The sequence below is a fragment of the Leucopleurus acutus genome (assembly GCF_964270905.1).
Source record: "Leucopleurus acutus genome assembly, chromosome: 2".
In the NCBI taxonomy this organism is placed as follows: domain Eukaryota; kingdom Metazoa; phylum Chordata; class Mammalia; order Artiodactyla; family Delphinidae; genus Leucopleurus; species Leucopleurus acutus.
Window position 1 is genome coordinate 176,923,167 of NC_139143.1, and position 22,113 is coordinate 176,945,279.

A 22,113-nucleotide genomic window follows, 5' to 3' on the forward strand; every position below is an offset into this window, starting at 1 on the left:
TTTCTAGGCTGATGAACCAATTGCAGATTATGCTGCAATGGATGATGTCATGCAAGGTAAAGACCAGCTTGTTTTGGGAATTTGTTGAGGAACTTGTTAAAGGAAGGTGGGATTATAGTTATTGATGCTTTAGTCGACAGTGCTTTTACTTTTAAACTTGCACAGAGCTTCTACATGTTAAGGTGGAATCTTACATTATTGCTCTGAAAAGATCTTAGTAAGAATGATATCTATGAAAATTTAGAAAGTGGAGAAAAACAGTACTAATTTACCATAGGAAACAAATGAATGTAAGCCTGCAGGTGAAAGAGGTCAACAGAAAGCAAAGCTAATTCAAATTGCAGAACCTCAGACAGGTACAGAGGAATTGGATGCCCTAGGTGCCTTTGAACGTAAGAGTGAGGTCTAAATCTAAAGGCCGGTTGGAAGCTGTATAAGAAGCAGTTAGCTCACTACCTTGCAGATCCTCACAGCCCTTCCCTCATGTCACTGCCTCTTCTCAACCTGTAGAGTTTGTGTTTCAGCTCTTTGAAGAAATTAACCTACAAGGGTGATAATGAGGCCCATTACCTACCAAACAGGGAGATCACCCACCAGCTCTTTCTTCAAATACTGGCAGCCCATCCCTTACCTCCCATAGTCGAGGGAAGGGATGATCTTCTGGGGAAGCGGGCAATTCAAGAAAACAGCCTACATATATTTTTAAAAAGTGTTTCATCTCCCAGGTACCCTTGGGTTAAGCCCACCACTGCCCACCGAACAGTTTTTAGGCATCTGTTTAGTACCTCACACTTAAATAGGTGGAAATGGACAGCTAGAGGGCACCAGACAGTTGAGCAAAGAGCATGAAACCAAAAGACGTCAGTCAACAGACAGAAAAAAAAGGAGCCCAGAGAAAATAGACAACACAGGAAGAATAAGAAAGCTTAAAAATTAACTATAAACAATACGAGAGAAAGAGCAAAATAGTCTATGTGTAAGGAACATTCAGAGAATAGAAAATAATTCATGAAAATAAAAAATGGGTGCACCAAGGGCCTGGTACAATAAAGTATAAATCTAGGGATAAGAAGACCCGAAAAGCATCTAGAGGTACGGAAGGAAAAACCACATTCACAGGATGAAGAGTCAGGAAGACAAACTAATGGACCAGTGCCCACAAGATTCTGAGGAAAAGTGAGCTTGAATCTAGAATTCTGTAACTAGACAGACTTTAATTTAACTTCACACTTGATGGCTCTTTGAATGTAAGACCTCAAATTTCTCTCACACACCGTTTGCCGAGATACTCTGGGAGGGTGTGCTCTGTTAAATGAGAGAGTAAATCAAGAAAGAAGTCAACAGGGCTTCCCTGGTGGCGCAGTGGTTGAGAGTCCGCCTGCCGATGCAGGGGACGCGGGTTCGTGCCCCGGTCCAGGAAGATCCCACATGCCGCAGAGCGGCTGGGCCCGTGAGCCATGGCCGCTGAGCCTGCGCGTCCGGAGCCTGTGCTCTGCAACGGGAGAGGCCACAGCAGTGAAAGGCCCGCGTACCACAAAAAAAAAAAAAAAAAAAAAGAAAGAAAGTCAACAGTGGAACCCAAAAACATGGATCCAGCATAGGAATAGATGCCCTAGAAGCTGGTGAGGGGGAAATTCCAGGACGGAAGCTCTGCAGCAGGTGCTGAGCACACCCGATCCAGGTTGGAGCAGTGGGATGCAGGCTTTGGCAAAGGATGTCCCCTGGGAAGAGTGGAAGTGATAGATGGCTGCCTTGAGGTTTACAGCTCTTTCAGAGTTTACACTTGAATTGGAGATAGTACAGAGAAAATGAAACACATAAATAATGCAGCAGTTACCAACCCCAGAAAGACAAAGTCATACCAGACAGGAACTATAACCAAGGTACACCAGGGAGTTCAACTGTGAGCAGTATTATGGAATAAAAAATAATGTAAACATTGGAGATTAGCTTAGCAAAAAATGTCACTGTTTCAGGAGGATGGGTTCCGGGAGCAGGTGGTATGTAAGAGGTGGGAGAAGAACTAAATTTTTCTTTCCGTGAAATTATTAGATAGTATCTAAAATTATGAATTAGCAATATAAGCATGTTATTTAGAAATACAGAGGTTAAATACCAGAAGTGGCTGCAAGGGCTGAAAGTGATTCCTTCTAGAGTGTGGGAATGGGAGGCGGAGGGGGAGAGAGGGCGATGGCCACATGGTTTTCTCCAGCCCCCTCCCCCCATCATGCAGAATGTTGGCTCCAGTTATAACCCTTGTTCTCCCAGTATTTGTCTTTTGAGTGATGCGTATGTATTGCTTTGATAAAATAAAAACAAAGAGAAAGATTTTCATTTGATTATTATCTATAACTTCAAAGGTAATGTTTATTGGTGAATAAGGTAATTAAAAGTTATTTTAAACTTTTCTTTAGGCATTGAAGTGAACTTATTACTGTCGGTAGTGACAATCTTTTCAATTTGGAATTCTGTTTTTTTCCTTCCAGTGTGTATGCCAGAAGAAGGGTTTAAAGGTAAGTTACATTTGTCACGTTTTGTTCATGAATGTCAGAGTCATACTCTAATTTTCTATTAAAGTGAAGCCTATGATTTGATTTTAAAATTTAATTCAATCTGAGTCTCGTGACTGAAATTAATTTTAGTTAAATGCATTCTTTATTCAAGCTGCTTCACTATCTGCATCAGCAGCCAGGCCTCAGGCCTCAAATGGGGCCTGTGTGACAGGCGCGTCTGCTTCCAGATGCCCATTCTGCTTTTTCCTTCTCATTTCGGTGGGGGCAGTTGGGGGATTAGCTAGTGGCATTTTGATTTTTATGCTTAACCTTTTCAAATTCCTCCTGTCAGCCCCATCTTAGAGCAAAACAGTTTGTATGTAACTGATAAGAATTAGAGGAGAAGAATCTGCTGAATTATATTAGGTTCAGTGAAAAGGTTTCATCGATCTATTTAGAATTAGGCATTTTTTGGATTATTACTTTAAATGGATAAACGGCAGTGCCTCCTACTACATCTTGGCCACTATAGTTGTGCACATAGTCGAATCCAGACCTTTGACGTTTACAGATTTAACTGTTGCCAGTTTGATTCTATGTGTCCTAGTCCAGAGGTCCGTGACAGGTTGCAACTTTGCCCAAGAATGAGGTTGAATCGAATACCGGGGTTTCTTTGCTAAAGCGAACAAGTGAGCCACGCTACTGGCCTAAATAAAGCCTCCCTCTCAGTGTGGCTTTTTGTCTACACGTTCCCACTACACAGAAACTCCTGATGTGGTTAAAACAAAACAAACAAAGCAAAAAATTTATTTATGCAAAATGGCCATCAAACGAAAGCATGAGTAAGATGCGATGAACTTGTGTGAAGACAACTAACAGCCGCACGGCTTTCAACAGGAAGGTGCTTTAGCGGAAAACCTGGCGTCTGCTGATACTTTTTCTTACCCTTCAACGTCAAAAGGCTTCTGTGCTCATTTATTAAGTTGGATATTCCCTGTTGGTGATGCGTTCTTGGCAAATGGAATATATGAACTCTTACCTTGCAGTTCACAACTGTACCTCCACATGTGTTTCTTTTCCCAGGTACTGGTCTTCTTGGACATTAATCTTTTTGAACATTTGCTGACTGCTAAGAAATGACCAGAAAGGAAGAGGAGTTTGACATGTTAGGGCATTACAGAAAAAGTGGATTTAAGAATTAAACCATTACATGACTCCTCCGCAAGGCAGAAAACCATTCAAAAGTGACTGTCCCCAAATGCCTTATGTCAGATAAAGCAGATTGCACTGAAGGCCATCAGACTTGAAGGAAATGTTTCAAATTTTATATTTAAGGGGGGTGGGGGGGGAATGGGCAAGTAAAGACTGAAGAAGTTTAGTAGCAGTATCAGTAAATCATGTTTACATATGAGATTTATAGGCACGGGAGGGAATAAAAGTTCTGTTATATTTCCTTGCTTGAGTTTCATACCAGATGCATTGGTCCATAAAGGATTTGTATCACAGTAGATGGGACAACATTCTGCTCTGAACTAAAAGTAATTCTTTAGAGACATAACCTGCTTACCAATACCTGTCTTTGATTCATATTTTACTTTCAATAAAGCATGAAAGTGAAGAACTTGCCATAATTGTGGAAAAGTGTCTTCAGAGTAGATTCCTCTCCGTGTCGGCTCCAGTGCACCTGCCTCACATCCTGCCCGCTGGTCTCTGACTTGGTGCTGGGAAAGGAGGGTGCACCTGCGTGTCTCCTGCAATGAGCCAAGGGATTGTGTCTCACTGGTGTCTTCAAAGGCTTTTTATTTCCATGCATTTCAGAAAGGATGGCGAATGTATTACATGTCATAGCATCCTCCAGTTTTACTGTTATTAAAAAGTGGGAAATCAAATACACCTTGCACTTTTGAGAAGTCTGACCACCTTATCTGAAGAGTAAAATGGCCTGAAATACATTTGGAAACTAACACGGGTTCTTATATAAAGTTTCTTCTGCCCATCCTCCAAGTCCGCCATTTCTTGGATCTCACTTCTCTTGTTTTGAAAGCATTCTTCCGAAACACCCAGAAAGGATCTTTTAGATCACATTGTTCAAAAATGAAAAAAAAATGTGCACGTGGAGTGTGCCCTGTCATCAGCTCAGGATTGTTGGTTAGCAACACGTGACCAAAGCAGGATTCGTTAGAATATTGGAGGATTTTCAAAGGAATTAAGACGGGAGTTTGTTTCACTGTTGCCTCTGAGTACGTATGTACGACTTTTCGGCCGAGATGCTGACTCAGGCGTCTCTCTTGCTAAACTTTATTTAGCCCTGGGTTTTGCTGGGCTTTTTTTTTTTTTTTAACCCCTCCCTTTTCTGAAAATTGAAACTGAAATACCGGATGGGGGTGTCAGGCTTCAATTTGAGGACCAGTAACCTTGGCAGCATCCCCTTTGAATAGATCTTTTTATCAGAATAATTATGGCTTTTTGGTAAGATTACAACTTCTTACCTGAGTTACCCCTCTGTGTTTGCAGTGTCTTCAGTCTGTACCCCCTGGGGAGGTAGGGGGTGTTTAATGAGTCTGTGTGGGAGAGTGCACTGCACACAGGACCCTCACAACCCATTCTAGGAACCTGTGGGCCCCACCCTCAGGGCGGCAAAGGGAAAGGAAGGACTTGAGGTCCAGGTCGTGAGCTAATCCTCATTTTTAGATCCCAACGCCTGCAGTCCCCCGCCCCCCAGTGGACCTGAACATAAAATAATAACATGCCAAGCAACTGCTACTTTCCAAGGGTAAAGACTTGTGTGCAAGTTCACTTAGTACGTGATGTAGCTGCTTCCTCCTCCCTGTAAAGAAGCTGTTTGTCCAGAGAAGTTTCTTTCTGGGGATTGACATAAGCATGTCAGTAGTCACCCAGAAATCTGATGTATTTCCCCAGTTTGCTGTTGTTAACAGTTTTAAAATGTGTTACTTGAGTCTTTTTTTTCCTCATGCAGTGGTACAAAATAACAGCCTGTGGTAGGTCTTTCAGGCTGATGACCCAGTACTGGCTCCCTTATTGATCTGCACAGGTGGTGGGAGCGGGGTGGGCCCTGTGTGAGCAGGTGATGCTCGAGCAGTTCTGTCTCCTGCCCCCACGACTTAACCGTGTGCTACCAGCACTGCACTGCTCAGAGTGACGTCTGTGGCCCCACAGTACCAGCAGCACTGCGAAGCTGTGTTAGAAATGCACGTTTTCGGGCTTCCCTGGTGGCGCAGTGGTTGAGAGTCCGCCTGCCGATGCAGGGGACATGGGTTCATGCCCCAGTCCGGGAAGACCCCACGTGCCGCGGAGCGGCTGGGCCCGTGAGCCATGGCCGCTGAGCCTGCGCGTCCGGAGCCTGTGTTCCGCAACGGGAGAGGCCACAACAGTGAGAGGCACCGTGTACTACAAAAAAAAAAAAAAGAAATGCACGTTTTCAGGCCTGAGACCCACTAAATCTGCATGTGCAAGCCGCCCCTGTTGGGAAGCCTTGGGCTGGGCCCTCTCCCGCCCACCGTCAGTCGGCAGAGTTACACAGTCATGTATACGTGTATTTAGTGGCCCTCACCACTTTGTACGGGGAAAACAGGTACAACATGTAACCTAAAATCAATTCTTGCCTTGTCTGTATTAATAGATGGAGATCAGTTGTCTCCTTGACTTTGACCGCACCAAGGTGCAGAGACTCTTCCCGTCAGGTTTCTTATGCATGTGGTTTTGTTCTTGTTTTTTAAAGACAGTCTTCTGTGGAAGGTAAAACGAAGCTTGAAGTCACCCCTGCCTCCATCCCCATTGTATTTCTGTCCATTCCTCACCCCCAATCTGACGTGTACAACATGCCATTCTGCTACGAATTGTTGCCATCATCACCTCAAACATAGGTCGCGTTGGGATGTCTTCATTCCTTGGGGGCAATAAATATCTGTGTATTAATGAAGTTTATTGTGTAGAATTACAGTTACCATTCTGCCCAATTTAAAAGAAATGTATGTTTGTTTCTGTGGCATCATAATCCAGAGCAAGTGTTTTATTACTTTAAATGTCCATTTGGTTGGTCTGTGTGGTCATGGGCTTCTTGATCAGACCCTGGTTAATACTTGAAGTGAATGCTAGGGTTGAATAACCTCTTTTAAATACCCAAAGGGTGTTATCTCTGTCTGAACAAACTGCTAAGGTGAAATGAGCACTGAAGCCTGCCTGAAGCCTGCCTTTCCTGTTACAGAATCGCGCAGGAGTGTCACGTCCTTTCTCTCTGGCATTTGGATGTTCAGCTTGTTCAGTGTTACAGGGGACTGTGAATAGAGTTCAGTCTCATGAACAACCAGCATTTTCATTTTAAGGAGATTCTTACCCCTTTGCCTATGGCCCGTGCATCCCCGCCCCAGGTGCAGGGTTTTGTCACAACAGTATTTCTGATTCTGAAAGCTAGCCATTTACTACCCCCAAAATCCAGGCAATGCATAGATACCAATATTGGCTGGGGATTTGATTGTCAACATGAGTGGAATCCTTTATTCATTAAAATACAGATTACAGACATTTGTAAAATGGTAACACTTTGTTTCACATACTTCACTGAGTAACAGCTTTGTGCCAAGTCCTGAGAGCCAAGTCTAGTAGGGAGACTTGGTGCAGTGGTTAAGGGTCCGCCTGCCAATGCCGGGGACACGGGTTCGAGCCCTGGTCCGGGAAGATCCCACATGCCACGGAGCAACTAAGCCCGTGCGCCACAACTACTGAAGCCCACGCGCCTAGAGCCCGAGCTCCGCAACAAGAGAAGCCACCGCAATGAGAAGCCTGTGCACCGCGATGAAGAGTAGTCCCAGCTTGCCGTAACTAGAGGAAGCACGCGCACAGCAACGAAGACCCAACATAGCCCCCCCCCCCGCAAAAAAAAAAAGTAGTAGAGAGATGTAGAAAACAACGCCTCCATCTCATACATACGAAACATTTGTGGGTTTTTTTCAGATCTGGCTTTTGAGTTAATTGGGCTGAGGAGTCTGCTAGCTGTTCAGATAGCACATACTTGTGTAGGCGAGTGTTGAAAGGGCTAGTTTGAGAAGTTGGGTCACCTGTGTTACAGATAATCTCACCATTTAACTAAGCAAAGTTGCTTAGCTTTGCTTTGTCTTGGTTTCCAAATTAGCTCTTCGAACAGAGCAGTATTTGCTGCTTTGTTCACCCTCCCACACTGAGGATCATGCAGTAATAAACGCTGTTGGGGTAAAATACTTCGTGATTCTTTGTAATTAGACTTCAGCCTTTGTGACGAAACGCTGTGGAATCTTTCCCACAAGTCTTCAAAAAGAGGTCTTGTAACTGCATAGCCAAGCTGCCTGGAACCCCCTCCCTGAGAACTTTAGGACATACGTTATGCTGGAAGCCGTTGGAGTTAAAATGATGGCTGGACAGGTGTGTTTGATTATTCTGTTATATAAGTATTTCCTCTTGGCCCATAAGGAAAGTGAAGCTAATGGCCAAACAGTAAGGTGCCTTGATTCCGTGTTTATTTGCAGGGTCATGTTGAAAGGAATTTGGAACACGTTTGGAATGCATATTGAAGATTTATGTCTTTGTGATAGGCAGGTTCTGCCCCAGAGGGGCAGCTTCCAATGTTTTGATTGTCATTGCCAAGAACATCAGGAACAGGTGCCGTGAGCCTCAGAGGCCGGGCTGTGCAGGCACCGGGCAAAGCAGAAGACTGCGGCCAGTGCTTCAGGCTACTTTCTGATCTGAGAATCGTGTTTTATATTCTTTATTTACTTCTTGAGATTTAGTGAATAATATTTTTCAAGAGTAGGGTACATGGAACAGGTATTTCTTGTGCTTCCGGGAACTTCCCCAACAGATAAGCCACAGGACCCTCTTTATCACATGATTGCAGTGTACTGCCAACCATATCACATTCAGCACTTTTAAAAAATGCATGTGTTTCTGACAAGTTAGTGACATTTGTTCATGTGGTAAGAGTTAGGTATCTTTGCTGAGCCTCATTAGGTTTTGGGAAGAGGTTGCAGAATTGGTCTTGTGAATCAAGTCATCTTTGTAACTTGCCAGGAGTTGTCTGGCCTTTTTAATTATTACTATTATTTATTTCTTTATTGATTATTTTTGGCCGTGTTGGGTCTTCATTGCTGCACGTGGGCTTTCTCTAGTTGCGACGAGCGGGGGCCACTCTTCGTTGCAGTGCACTGGCTTCTCATTGCGGTGGCTTCTCTTGTTGTGGAGCACGGGCTCCAGGCTTCAGTAGTTGTGGCTCGCGGGCTCCAGAGCGCAGGCTCGGTAATTGTGGCACACGGGCTTAGCTGCTCCGCGGCATGTGGGATCTTCCCGGACCAGGGCCCGAGCCCGTGTCCCCTACATTGGCAGACGGATTCTTAACCACTGCACCACCAGGGAAGCCCTGTCTGGCCTTTTCTAGGTGACATTGTTCTGCCTTTAGAATTGGGACCTGCACCAACTCATTACTGGACTAAGCCCTGGCTGTGTCTCCCCCAGCGGAGGCAAGACCACGTTTCCCAAAGACGTGTATGCTGCTGCCAAACGGGCTCCGTCCACGGGCACCAGTGACGCGGTGGCTCTTCTCGTGCCATGTGTTCACACTTTGCCATTCATGAGACTGTCTGAATTCCCCCTGAAGTCAGTTCTGAGAGCTTGTCCAACATAATTACTGTATTGGTCTCAAACAGAGGGCATCATCTGTTCTCCCCCAACATGTTTAAAGGGGAAAAAACAAAAAGACGTGCTTTCAAGGATTTGGCTGGGACTGCGAAGGCCAGGGCCTTTGAAGTGAAATTGCTCTTGGTCAGGGAGGGAACCAGCCTCGTAACAGCAGCTGGAGTGGCAGCATGAATTCCAGATCTGCGTTAGTGCTGCCAGGCGAGGCAGGCCCTGGGCCACAGGAAGTGGGGGACACACCCCAAGGAAGGCCTGGGCAGCGGCTGCCTGGGTTGAAACGTTGCCGGCTGGCACATGGGCCTCTGCAAGCTTGGATCTTGGTCTCCCCTCCCCCCATTCTCTGGCAAAACCGAGAGAACACTAAACTGCTACCAACTCTTTTTATGGTCCTGGATAAGTGTGTTCCCCTTTGTGCCTCAGTGTTCACTCTAAAAGGAAGTTAGGTGTAGAAACTGTCGAGCAGGAATTAGGTGGAAGGAGGCAGTGGGGCCTCATCTCTTCACCCCTACCGCCACCCACTACCTCAAAGTCCAGGGAGTGCGTTTGGGGAATTGCCCAACTGGACCACCTCTAAGGACTCTTGTTTTATATGTGAGTCATTTCTTTGATTGGTTTATGTTTGGAGTTTCTGCTGCATCTCCTCTCCCATCTGTAGCGTGCACTGGCTCTGGGTGAAGGAGGCTTCAAGTCGTGCTAGACTGTCTAGAATTCTGGAACTAGAGTGAATCACTTATTTTTGTCTTAACTGGGAGCCAGAGTTAGGGCTGTGCTGGATCTTATGTCTGCATTTATTTTATTTATTTTTTTAATTTATTTTTTATTTTTGGCTGCGTTGGGTCTTTGTTGCTGCACGCGGGCTTTCTCTGGTTGTGGTGAGCAGGGGCTACTCTTCGTTGCGGTCTGCGGGCTTCTCGCTGCGGTGGCTTCTGTTGTGGAGCACGGGATCTAGGTGCGCGGGCTTCAGTAGTTGTGGCGTGCGGGCTTAGTTGCTCCGCGGCATGTGGGATCTTCCCGGGCCAGGGCTCGAACCCATGTCCCCTGCATTGGCAGGCGGATTCTTAACCACTGCGCCACCTGGGAGGCCTCTTACGTCTGCATTTAAAACCACTCCAAATCCCAGAAAATGAATCAACCTAATTAGTGCTGGACTGGTCTAGCTCCCTGAGGGCAGGGTCTCTGGCCATCTTATTCATCCTATGTCCTGCAGTGTGTCACATATGTTCTCAGCAAGGAAAAACCAGATGAACACTTCAGGACCCCCTGGAAGCTCTTGTCCAGCAACAGCAAGATTCCTGGGAGAGAGTTTCCTATTACTTTGGTGTGACCAGTGCTGTCCCCACCTTCAGGCTTGTCTCCTTTGTCCTCACAATGGGGATTTCCTAGCTGTGTTCACAGTTGTGATCCAAGAGTGGGTCCCCCCAGGGTGGCATCCTCTCTGCTGTGTGTCCGTCACAGCTGCAACTCCTCACTTAGTTTGTTTCCGCACCTCCTCTGCCTCCATCGGGGCCCCTTGCTGTGGCTCATGTGAGGCACTTTGGCTTCACTCTGGAGTCCAGTCTGGAATGGTACCACCAGCAGTGCTTTCCTGGCCAGAGTTGGAAGCCCATGGTCTCTGTCTCACAGCATGGAGGGGAGGAGGGCTTTCTGGGCGAGTAGTTGGAGAAGCTGAAGAGGCACCGGAATTTTGATGGGAACTGAATTCAAGGATCCATCTAGCCCAGTTCACAAAAAAGACAGGATGGGAGGAGATGTCGTGCTTCAGAGAACCCTGGAGTTTGTGTGCCCTTCCTGAGATGTGTGAGCCCAGCCTTGCTGTAGGCAGATTAGCCCAGTGCATGCTGCCCTGGAAGGGCTTTGGGTTTTCAACCAGTGTTTCCCAAATACAGTTTTACTTCACCAAGCATCTCTCAGGACCAGTGTCCTGTACAACACACCAGTCTGGGGCAATTGCTGCACTATGAAATCCCTTCTGCACCATCCCCAGAAGTACCTTGACCAGTCTCATTCAACTTCTTCCCTCTTAACTACAGCTTTGAACCAAACTATAAAGCCCTGGTGCATCCTGAGAAGGATCCAGGCTCAGGCCTGCTGCTTAGGCAGGAAATCAGACGGCCCCCGGGGTGGGGGTGGGGGGCCCAGAGTGAGCAGGTGCTGCTCTCGGAGCCCCTGCAGTTTTGTTTCTTCTTCCCTGAAGGCCTTGTTCTGCCAGCACTATTCAAAATGTTATCTGTGGCCCCAGAGCACCGGCAATGCTGTGAAGCTTTATTAGAAATGCAGAAGCCCAGGCCCCAGACCCACTGAATCTGGATCAGGCCACTCCTGTGCTCTTAGAAGTTTGAGAAGCCCTGGGCTGGGAACTCTTTCCCATCCATGGCTGGGGGGTGCCTGCGGATGAGACACAGAAGGACTGGAAAGAATGCGTGCCCCATCCCTACATCCCCTCTGCCTTTTCACATTTTCAGGGGGTGGGATGAGGGTGAGGAATGGCCTGCTACTCCCCCTTAATTCTAATCTCTGTTGGTTGAGGTGAGAGCCTTGGCAGGGAAACATGGCCCTGGTCCCAACCCCTGTGGGACTGAAAACTCAGGCTTGAAAGGCTCCGATTGTCCAGAGGCTGATAAAAGCATTGTTGAAGGCCCCAGGTCTTTTCCTTAATGAAATGAATCCCCATGGCTGGGAAGATAGAGGGGGGAATGGGGACCGTGGAAGTGACGGTCCCTTGTTAAGCACACAGCAGGCGCTCAACAAATACGGTGAGTAAATGAATACAAGACTTGAATCTTCCCTAAATCTTGCCTGTGAAGTGGGCCTCCTGGACTCGCTGACCTTGGAGGGTAGATGAGATGGAGGTTTTTCTCTACCCCTTTTGCGACCTCAGTTTCTCCAGTTATTAGAGCGAGGGCGTGAGAACCAGAGGTGTAAAGATGGCCTCTAAAATCAGCGTTCTGTGTGACGTGGGCCTACCAACCACAGCCTCACCCATGGTCCCCGACAGCTCCGGCCTTGCAGGCACACTGCCTGTTTTCTCTGTTCATCTAGGGTGGTTGCTCCTTGGAGGGGAGTCCAGTGGGGAGAGGAGCCCAGGAGCCGCTCAAGGGTCCATGGCATTGCTGCTGCTCACTTGATTGTGACCTTGGGCAAGTCTCTTCCCCTCTCTGGGCCTCAGAGGTCAGGTTAAGGTGATGTCTGAGGCCCCTTCGTGCCTGGGTTTTCACTCATGCCCTCACCCCACCTTTCTCCTGCAGCCTTCCCTCTACTTCTCCTTTCGAGCGCGTGGCCTGAGGTTCGCCACCCCCGTTCCCCGGTTAGGTTGGGAGTAAGAAGAGAGCTACCTAGTCCCCGGAGGATGTCGGAGAGCCGCTAACCGGCTGGGGGGCCAGCGCGCGGCCGCTGCCAGGAGGCACGCGAAGCGCCCGGGCGCGGAGGACGTGCTGCGGGGGTACAGCTTCCTCACCCAGCTAAACCTGGCCGCCTTTTCCTTCCTCTCCGCCCCTGCAGACTCGCGGGCCCAGGGCGTGTCCCCCACTTTCCCGTCGACCCCACTTGTCGTAGAAGTTGCCCCTCTCCCCTTGGAGCAGGGACAGTCGGCTGGACCGCTGGGTCCTCGCCCGGCCCTGCCAGTTTAGCCGTGTAACCTTGAGCCGGTCCTTGCCCTCTCCGGTTCTCAGTTACCCGACCTGTAAAATGGGGCGCAGAGCGCCCGCCTCCGGGACCTGCTGTGGCAGGCGGCCGAGTGGGGGCCTCCGCCGAGCCCGCGGCTCCAGCTCTGGCTCCGCAGTGAAGGGGGAGCGCGCCGGGAAGGAGGCTCCGCGGTCACGTGACGCCGCCCCCCACCCCCCCCGAACTGCGGCGGCGGCGGCGAACGCCGAGCCGCGTCCGACCAGAGCTGCAGCGGCTGCCGCGGGCTCCGGAGCGCCGAGCCCAGGAAGCCCCGGCCCAGGCCCGCGGGTGAGTCCGCCCCGCCCGGGCGGCGGCCCTGGGAGGGGAAGGGACGGAGGTGGCCCGGGCTCCCCTCGGCCGGCAGCCAAGACCCAGCGCGGGCGGGCCGGGCAGGAGGGTGCGGGCAACGGGCGGGGACCCGGGGGCTGGGGGCGCAGGCTGGCTTTGGCCGCGCTGCGGGCGGGGGATGGGGGGGGCAGCTCAGACCCCTGCCTCCGGGGTGGGTCGAGGCTGAGGCTCGGGAGGCGGGGGTGGGCTCGGGTCCCACCCCCCTGCGTGGGTGGGGGTTCCGTGTTGGACTCACCCTGAGGAGGGGGCGCGAAGAAACGGGCGCGTTCTCTCGGTTTCTGGGGAGGGGCCCGGCCCCGACACCCACCAGGAGGAAGCACTGCGGTCCTCAGAGGAAGGAAGTGGGGGTCCAGCGACCCTGAACCGAGGGGACAGTGATGTCCTTGCTTCCCCAGGGACAGCGCGCATCCCCCCCCAGCCTCGTCCCCGACCCGCCGCGGAACAGGGCACCCCCGCGTCACGCAGTCGGACGCCCCCTCGTCGCCCCCCCCCCCCCACGGCTCCGCAGGATCTGAGGACTCGGTGGGAATCCACAGGGCGGTCCCTGCGACCCGCAGACGCTTTGGTGCCAGCCGTGGGGCGCCTGGGCTTGGGGAAGATCCCTTGTGTTCACACATGCACGCACACACACAGACACCAGCTCAGGACGTGAGCTCCCTCCCTCCATGGTAGTTAGACCCCGACCTGTGCGTGACCCCTAGTTTTTGTTGGGGTCCTACCACAGGCCTGGGGGTGGAATCAAGAAGGACACCCCTCCCTTCACACATAGCACATTGGCATCTGTCCCCGTGCTTCATCCCCCTTCCTCTCCAAAGTCAGAGGCCAGCAGGAGGGAGACTGGGAGAAGCTGGGTCAGGACAGAGCAGGAGAGACGCGCAGAGGGGAGATGAGGGAAGGAGGCAGCCTTTCCTCCCCAGGTTCCTAGTCCACCCTGCCTGCTAGAGGGTGGTGGTCCCTCTTTCCCGAGGGTGTCTGGAGGAAGAAGCTGGGCCAGGGCAAGGGGGTGGGCAGCCCTGAGTTTCCTAGAGGGGAAACGAGAGGGGAATCAGCCAAAGGGGCCCCTGGACAGGGAGAGGGCAGCGGCTGAGTGGGGCAGGTGGCAGTCATGCCCAGCTGGCCCCAAGATGGCCCCCATTCCTCTATCCGGGACCTGCGTCTCTCTGAGACCCCCTGGCAGCTGGAGGGTCTGGGGAAGCAGAGGGGTACCTTAATGGCCTTGGAAAGGATTCCAGGGTCACGATTAATCCTCAAGTGGCAGAGAGACTTCCTTATCCACAGCAATGTTTCAGGGAGGCGAACTGGAGTGTCCATTGCACAGATGAGGAAACTGAGGCTCATAGAGGCTGACTGAACTTTCCAAGGTCACAGAGTCACCTTTGGCTGGCCTAGAATCAGTTCTCTGGCTCCTGGTCCAGACGGATCTCCACAGTGGTGGGGTGGAGACAGGGTCAGTGACAAGGTAGAGCGGTTCACAGGTGACCTGCTCTCCTGTGCGGCCTGGGGTGCCGGGGGGGGCGGGGAGGGAGGGGGGAGGGTGCCTCTGGGATGGAGGTGGGAAGCTGGGTCAGGTTGAGGAGGACTTCACCTCTCTTCAGGGTCCAGAACTCAGACCTTCTCACTTCCCAGAGCCCTGTGCTTGCTTTGCTGCCTCTGCCCACGGCCATGATGGTGTGTCTTCCCTCCCTGGGACCTTCCCAGCTCCCAGCCTTCCTTGGGCAAAGCCCTCTGCTCTCCTCTCTGCCCCGGGTGCCTGCCTGGCAGGGGTCTCCAGAGACCCCTCTCTATCCACCCTCCGCCCCTGTGAGACAAGAAGGATTCTTCCTTCGGCCTCTTGAAATGCAGGCGGTCTCCTTTTTGGCTCGGGCGTCTCTGCTGCTCTGGCCTCAGGCCCCCAGCTGGGTCAGCACAAGCCTGGGGTAAGGGAACCCTGAGGCCCCGCTCCACCTCCCTCTCACCAGGCCCCACCCCTGCCGGCTGTCCTGTTCTGGAGCCGAGAGGCCCTTTGAGGACTCCTGGGGCAGGTCTGCCTTCCACGCCACCTGTCTGTCTGTGGAGGCCTTTGTCCTGGCCGTCGGACACCGCTGAGCAGCCACACGGCTGCACAAACAACCAAGACCCGTGCACAGCCAGACACAGAGGCAAACACGCTCCGATTCCCAGACACCCCGGGAACCAGACGCGGGAACGCACCTCACACTCAGGCCAAGACCCCCGCCTCTAACTCTGCCCAATACCGCAAGCGGAGAGACCTGCCACCCAGACGCTGTGTGCACACAGAGGAGGAGGGTGTTGGCAGGAAGAAGAGGCGCCTCCAAAGCCCTCATGGGGCTGATAACGGCCTCCATTACCTCCTCCAGGGCACGCACATGACGCACACCCAGGAAGGAGCACAAGGAAGCCCCGCACCCTTAGAAGTGAACCTGGCAGATAGGCCCATGCACCCACCCACACCCAGGCCGCCATGGGTGCACACACGCATGCATTACATCAGCTTCCTGTGCGGGGGACACGAACTCAGCACCACCCCAGCAGGGGGTGGCAGAGGCCCCTCTGGCCGCTCCCAGCAAAGCCTCACCCTCACCTTCTTCCCTCTTTTTTGGTTCACATGAACCCAGGTTGGCTGACCCTGAGAATCCTGGGAAACTACCTGTGGTTCCCCATCAGTGGACCTTCCTCTCCTGCCCACCTTCCCGCCAGACATATACCTGCCAGGTGGCCAGAGAAGCGTCTCCCTCGGCTGCCCCTTTGCCGCCCCTGGAGGTGCTGTTCCTCAGGCCCCTCCCAAAACAGGACACCCCCAAGCCCAGGCTCCAAGCAGCCCGGGGGTTCCCTTTCATTTGCCACTTTTCCGGGAGACCTTGCCAAGTCCTGGTTTCTGCTTTGCCCTCCCAGTGAGGCTGGGGGCCAGCTGGTGTGCAGGGAGGGGAAACCTCGGAGTTCTCCTCTACCCACCTCCTCCCTCGGCAGAACCTCTGCCTGCCTGGGCCCTGGCACCCTGGCTCTGCCTCTGAGAGCCTGGCATCGCTGGGAGGCAGCTGCTGAGAGGTGCTTCTGGGGGCTCGGATGTCTTCTGCAGGGCAGACATGGTAGGTGGAGGGCAGCGAGGGGCTCTGGGCTTTGCCGCTCTCACTCGGATGCTCACCCTGGGCTTGCCAGGGCGCTAGTTCTGAATCCCGGCCTGGCCCTGCCTCTTGCTGGCCGTGTGGCCCGGGGAAGTCATCTCCCCTCTCTGGGCCCATCTCCAGCTCTGGGAGGCAGCTTGGCCTGGCTAGGGAGTGTGAGGTGTGAGGTGGCAGCTCTGTGCCAATGAGGAAAGGAAGTTTGGCTCTGCTGGGCAGTGTGGGGCAAGAGGGGGCCCCTGGCTAAGGACTTCCGGTAGATGGAAAACTCTGGGTCCACACTAGGCCAAGCAGGGGTTGCCAGTCCAGGGATTTCCTGGGGCGACCACCCTGGGGTCAACAGAGGGGCACCTGAGGGCGGGGGGCCTGCTGCTGTAGTTTACATCTGTGAGTATTTTTATGCCCCCATATGTGCTCTATTTTTAGGGCTGCAGACTGGTACTTGCAGGCAGTGACTCAGAGAGGAAGGAAGAAGAAGCAGAGGGGTGCTGGTGGGGAGACACCCCAAAACGGGGAGGTTCCGCTGGGATACCAGCCTTCCCCACTGGAAGAAAGGAGTCAACTCTGTGGTGCCCCCGCTGTGTGCTGACACAATGGTAGGGCCCTGTTCTGCACACTCAGGAAGCATTTATTGAGTGTGTAGTGTGTCCCAGGGACAGTAATAGACACAGGTGAAACAGACATGAGCTGGGTGTGGCATCCTTCGGTCCCTGCCACAGCCCAGTGTGGTGCTACTGTGGCCATGTCTCAGATGAGGAGGTAAGGCTCAAAGAGGTCAAATGACCCGCCCACTCCTCTAGTAAATGCCTCTGCCAGCGTGGGGCCACCCTTCCTGGGGTCCCCTTTTGGAAGAAAGCCTGAGTTAAAAATCCGACTTTGCCACTGACTAACTGCACAACTTGGGACCCATTACTCCATCTCTCTGAGCCTCTGTTTCTTTATCTGTAAAGTGGGGATCACCCACTCTATGTACCTGATGGGGTTGTTTTGAGGGTTAAGATTAATGTAGGCAAATACCCAGGGCAGTTTTCAGCTCATTGTGGCCATTTGTTGGGGACTCAGAGGAGATGGGCTGTGAGTTGTCAGGAATCCAGTTTCTGCTGTGTGACTTTGGATAAGTCACTCACTCTCTCTGTGCCTCATTTCCTTCTCCATAGAATAGGGATGATAAGCCCTTGTTTGCCTGCCTACCTGAGAGTGTTTTTTGTGCAGATCAGACATGGTGGCTGGGAGCTGCTTTGAAAAACATAGAGCTGCACTCAGAGATATGAATGCACAGAAGAAAAGACAAACACCAGAAAAATATGGAGAAAAATCTTAAAAAAGAAACTTCAAATATTTTATGACAGCAAGAAAAAATAAGCCTTTTATTCAATGTTTTAGGGGCAGTGGGAATTGTTTCCATAACCTCACATTTCCAAGGCAGTTGGCATTACTCTTGTCACATAAGATGGGTAGCTTTCCCCCTTGGGGAGTCAGTGCCTGGCACATAGTAGGTGGTCAATAAATGGTCATGGTGGCTATGAGTGGAGTCACTACGAGTGGAAGGAGGAGTGAAGATATTTCTGGTGGCGTGACCACTACAGCATGAAAGGTGGCAATCAGGACACTGGTTTGGCTTCACTGGAAGGTGTGTGTAGGGGTGAGTTGGAGCCAGTTTATTAAGGACCTTGAATGCCAAGCTGAGGAATTTTCCCTGCAAGCCAATGGGAAAACCATTGGAGAGAGTGGCTGAGTCTTCTGTGGGCAGGCCTTGGGTAGGAATTAGCCTGGCCCGGTTCTCTGCCCTGCTCCTGCTGTGTAAGTGTGGCTCCATTGCCCGTTTCCCTGGGTCTCATTTTCCCTCTGTATGCAAAGGAGAGAGCTCCAGCATCTTCCATCCCAGGGACAGGAAAGAGGGCCAAGGCACCAAGCAGTCCGGAAAGGAGGGGGCGACCATCTGTGCTGGAAATCAGGAGACCCATGTCCCCCTCTGCCCTCATCCCAATAGCTGTGTGATCTTGGGCAAGTCGCCAGCCCCTTTGAGCCTCCCTTTCCATCTGTGCAATGGGTGGGTGCAGTTTCTGCCTTTGCAATGTGGCTCCAGTGAGGTGGAGCTGGTGACCGTGCTGTATGATCCTCAGGTGTGTCATATCTCTGGGGGAATTGTGCTGTTTCTTGCAACTACACGTTCCCCAGGCTCCCTTGAGAATCTGGGGCTGCTGCAATTTGCGGGGGACAGTGGGTGAAAACAGGCTCCTGAGTGGCCAGAGAGGCCGTGACCTTCAAGGCCACAGGAGCCACATGGCTGCCACAGCCAGGCTGTTGGGGGAGTGGACAGGTGAGGCACGTGGGTCCAGCCCTCTGCTCTGCTCCTGAGTTCTCCATCCCAAGTCTGCAAGAGAAAGACACCCCCATCCCAGCTCAGAGGACAGCCCTTTCCAAGACCCCACTCCTCTGAGTTGGGACTTTTGGGGGTGGGTGGAGGGTGACCTTGGGAATTTCTCTCTGCTTGCAAGCTCAGGGCCAGAACTGTTGGGGCAGCCCCAATTCCTCCGTTTCAAAAGTGGGACCCCCCATTGACATGTGAGGGATTGCCAGAACGAGGCTCAGGCTGATGGCAGGCACGCCTCCCACCCTGGTGCCACGTCCCGACCTTGAGGGTCCAGAGAGAGGCCATGGGGCTGAGGCTCTGGGTAGGTGGGCTCCAGCCTGGCCCTATTTACCACCTGCCTCCACCTGAGATGTGGGAGCTTTTCCAGGTGTATAGGCGTGCCCTTACGGTCCCTCTCCCAGGGCTTCAAGCCTCCGGAAACAGGACTGCACAGAGCCCCTGGGACAGAGCCTTCACCTGTCCCAGTCACCGGGCAGGGCCCCAGACCGCCCTAGCTGGAGAGGTGTGGCCCTCCGTGGTCCTCTGAGGGGCAGAGAAACCTGGGACCTGTCCCCTGCCCTTGCTCCCAGCTGCACCACTGGGGTCTGCCCTGTGTTAGCCAGGGTGGGAGCTGGCTGGCTGGCTTAGCAATGCAGGAGCGTTCCTGGCAGGGGAGAAGCAGAATGGAGGCTGAGTGATGGGGTGCAGGTGGGGGGCATTAATTGAGTACTTACAGTATGCTGGGCCCTGCGCTAAGCACTTTTCATGGATCTGTCTTATTTAATCCTCAGAACAACTGTCATTAGGCCCACTGAGGCTCAGAGAGGGTGAGCAGTCTGCCCAAGGTCACCCAGCTGGTGTGTGGCTGGAGCTGAGATTTGAATTAAGGGCCGTCTGACTCCATTTTTAACCACTTTGGTGTACTGCATGCAGAATGAGATGGGGAGGGGGAGGCGGGGCCTAGTTCTGGGCAGGGGTGGGGCTGGGGCTCAAACCCTAGGGCTGCCTCACACCTGCAGGACCTGGCCCTGAACCTCCCAGCTCCCCCTCCCTCCCTTTTCCCTTCCCCATGGCCCGTCAGTCAGTCTGTGGGGCTCAGCACCCCGGACTGAGTTGGGGGAAGAGGAGAGAATGGGGAGATTTGTTTGCAGAGGTTCCCAGGGACGTACAATCCCACAGACCCCCCTGGATTCTCCTAGCCCCCTCTGGCTGCATGAACTCCCAGCTCATGAAATCCTCAGCATCAGATCTGGAGAGGAGCCCGTGGAGATCAGCTGGTCCAACCCCCTCATTTTATAGATAATAATTATGATGATTACAGCCCATGGCAGCGATTCACAAAGGGCTTTCACATCTGGGTTGCCTCCGACGTGCGCCAGAACCCTCAGGGCCGGCAGGACTCGCCTTGCCGTTGTTATTCTCCTCACTTTGTGGCTGAGGAAACTGAGGTTCAGAGAGGTGAAGGGATGGGCCTCGGGGCACAAGCTGGACTCCAAACCCAGATCTTGCTTCGCCTGAGCCCACTGCACCATCCCATGTCCCCTGAGACTTAGAGCCCACGTGGTGTGGCTCCAGGACTGCATCCTGCCTTAGGGACAGTGTTGGGGGTGTCTCTAGGGGGCGCTGCTTCTGAGACGTCTGTGTGGGCACGAGGCAGGTGTCAGGTGAAGCTCCGGGACTCCCAGTGATGCCTGCCTTCCTCCCCTGTCATGGGAATACACCACCCCCTCCCTGCCGAGAGTGTAGACTGGGGCAGAGCTGTTTCCTAGGGGCCTCTCCACCTGCCATGCCCATAGGACCCAGGCTGCCCCCCAAATCAGACTGAGAAGGCACCTTGGAGAGCCCGCATTTTACAGAGAAGGAAACCGGGTGCCAGAGGGGTAGGGGCCTGCCCACAGTCTCACGGAGCCAGTGGCAGAGCTGGGCCTAGGCCCTGGGTCTCCTGACTGTGTATGGCTGTGCTGGCACAAGTCCAGTAACAGTACTAAGGACAGCCCCCACTTACTGGGCACCTCCTGTGTGCCAGGGCTGAGCACTTTACACTGGACCCTAAGAACAACCCTATAAGGTAAGTACTATTATTCTCATTACCATCCCCTTATACAGATGAAGAAACTGAGGCTTTGAGAGGTTATGAAAATGGCCCAAAGTCATAAACCAGGAAGTGACAGAGGTGAGAATTCAAACACAGGTCCACCTTACTCCGAACCCATGCTGATGTCAACCCCTGTATGTATTATGATAGGAATAAAATTTATTTTATCCTCCTTTTTGCTCATAGCCAACCTAGGACATCATACGTTCATTCACTGACATTTCTGGAGCGCCTTCTGTGCTGAGGAGACCAGAGAGCTGATCTGGAGTCAGAGGCCAGGGCTTGAGGGTCAGAGATTAGACAGTGAGGTAGGGCGTCTCCAAACACTCCTAGACTCTCTGACCCCGCCAAGGATGGGTGCCCTCCCCACTTCTGTCCCCAGTCTGGCCACAGACTGTGTGTTTGCAACCTCTTTCTCTGCCCTTCCTCTTGCCCACGGTGTCTGCTGTCGCCTGATTGGCCCTTGTGAGAAATGTGGGCATGACTCAGCAGGGGCTTCTGGATTTGGTACACCACCAGGAAGATGGTACGGACAATAGCAACAGCAGCCACGACCTTGCAAGCTCTTCGTGGGCACAAGGCACCGTGCTCAGTCCTCTCTCTGTGTGCATCACCTTGTTTGACGCTCACCATCACCTTGTGAGCCAAGAGCTGGTATACCTCCATTTTCCAGATGTGGGAACTGAGGCTTAGAGCCCCACAGCTCAGGACTGGGCTGGAACCCAGCTGTCTCCAGCTCTGAGGCCTGTGCCCTTACCCCTGACTCACACTGCCCTGCTCTGTGTCCAGGCTCTGTGCCCAGGCTGTGTGTTTGTGCATTTAGAAGCCTGGTTCCTGGAAGGCAGGCTTCAGCCGAGCAGCAAATATTTGTTGAGCACCTACTGTGTGCCTTGGGGAAGTGCTTTGCGAGACTAAAGCTTATGAGGATGAGGAGATAGCACCCAAGTCTTGAGGCAGAGGCTCTCAGGCTTCCAGGGGTGTCAGGGCAGGGCAGCGTGTGCTGTTTGAAGGGCTTTCTTCTTGCAGGAGTGTCCCTGAGAGTGACTCAGAGCTGAGTTACCTTAGGGGGTCTTCCCTGGCCCTTGGGCAAGCCACTTAGTCTCTCAAAAGGCCTCTGTTTCCTGGTCTGTGAACAGGGATGATAATAGCACGTAGTTTACAGGGTGGTCAGGAGGACTGAACCAACGAGAGCGCTTGGTACAGGGCCCCGGGGACTCGTGGCTGCTCTTACTGAGCTGGGTGCGTGTGTGATGGAGGATGAGGTCTTGAGGGGGCGGCAGGAGAGCTGGATCTGCGCTATGTGCAAGCCTCAGTTTCTCCATCCATCACGGCTGACACACAGCTCTTGTGTAATCTGCCTCAGGG

At 52.4% G+C, this 22,113-nt stretch overlaps 1 protein-coding gene across 4 annotated transcripts in view; it reads left to right on the forward strand.

The window, feature by feature from the left end:
• The window catches only part of USP48 (ubiquitin specific peptidase 48), a 66,563-nt gene extending 62,510 nt beyond the window's left edge, over positions 1-4,053 (forward strand). For 2 of the 4 annotated variants that reach the window (XM_082833614.1, XM_082833615.1), the window contains exons 25-27: positions 8-56; positions 2,487-2,513; positions 3,576-4,053. In XM_082833614.1, coding sequence (XP_082689740.1) covers positions 8-56; positions 2,487-2,513; positions 3,576-3,598 — 99 coding nt within the window. In that variant the 3' untranslated portion in view covers positions 3,599-4,053. Of the gene's footprint in view, positions 1-7; positions 57-2,486; positions 2,624-3,575 lie in introns of those variants that run through there. The other 2 variants (XM_082833613.1, XM_082833612.1) reach the window with 2 other exon arrangements.
• The last annotated feature ends 18,060 nt before the right edge of the window (positions 4,054-22,113 follow it).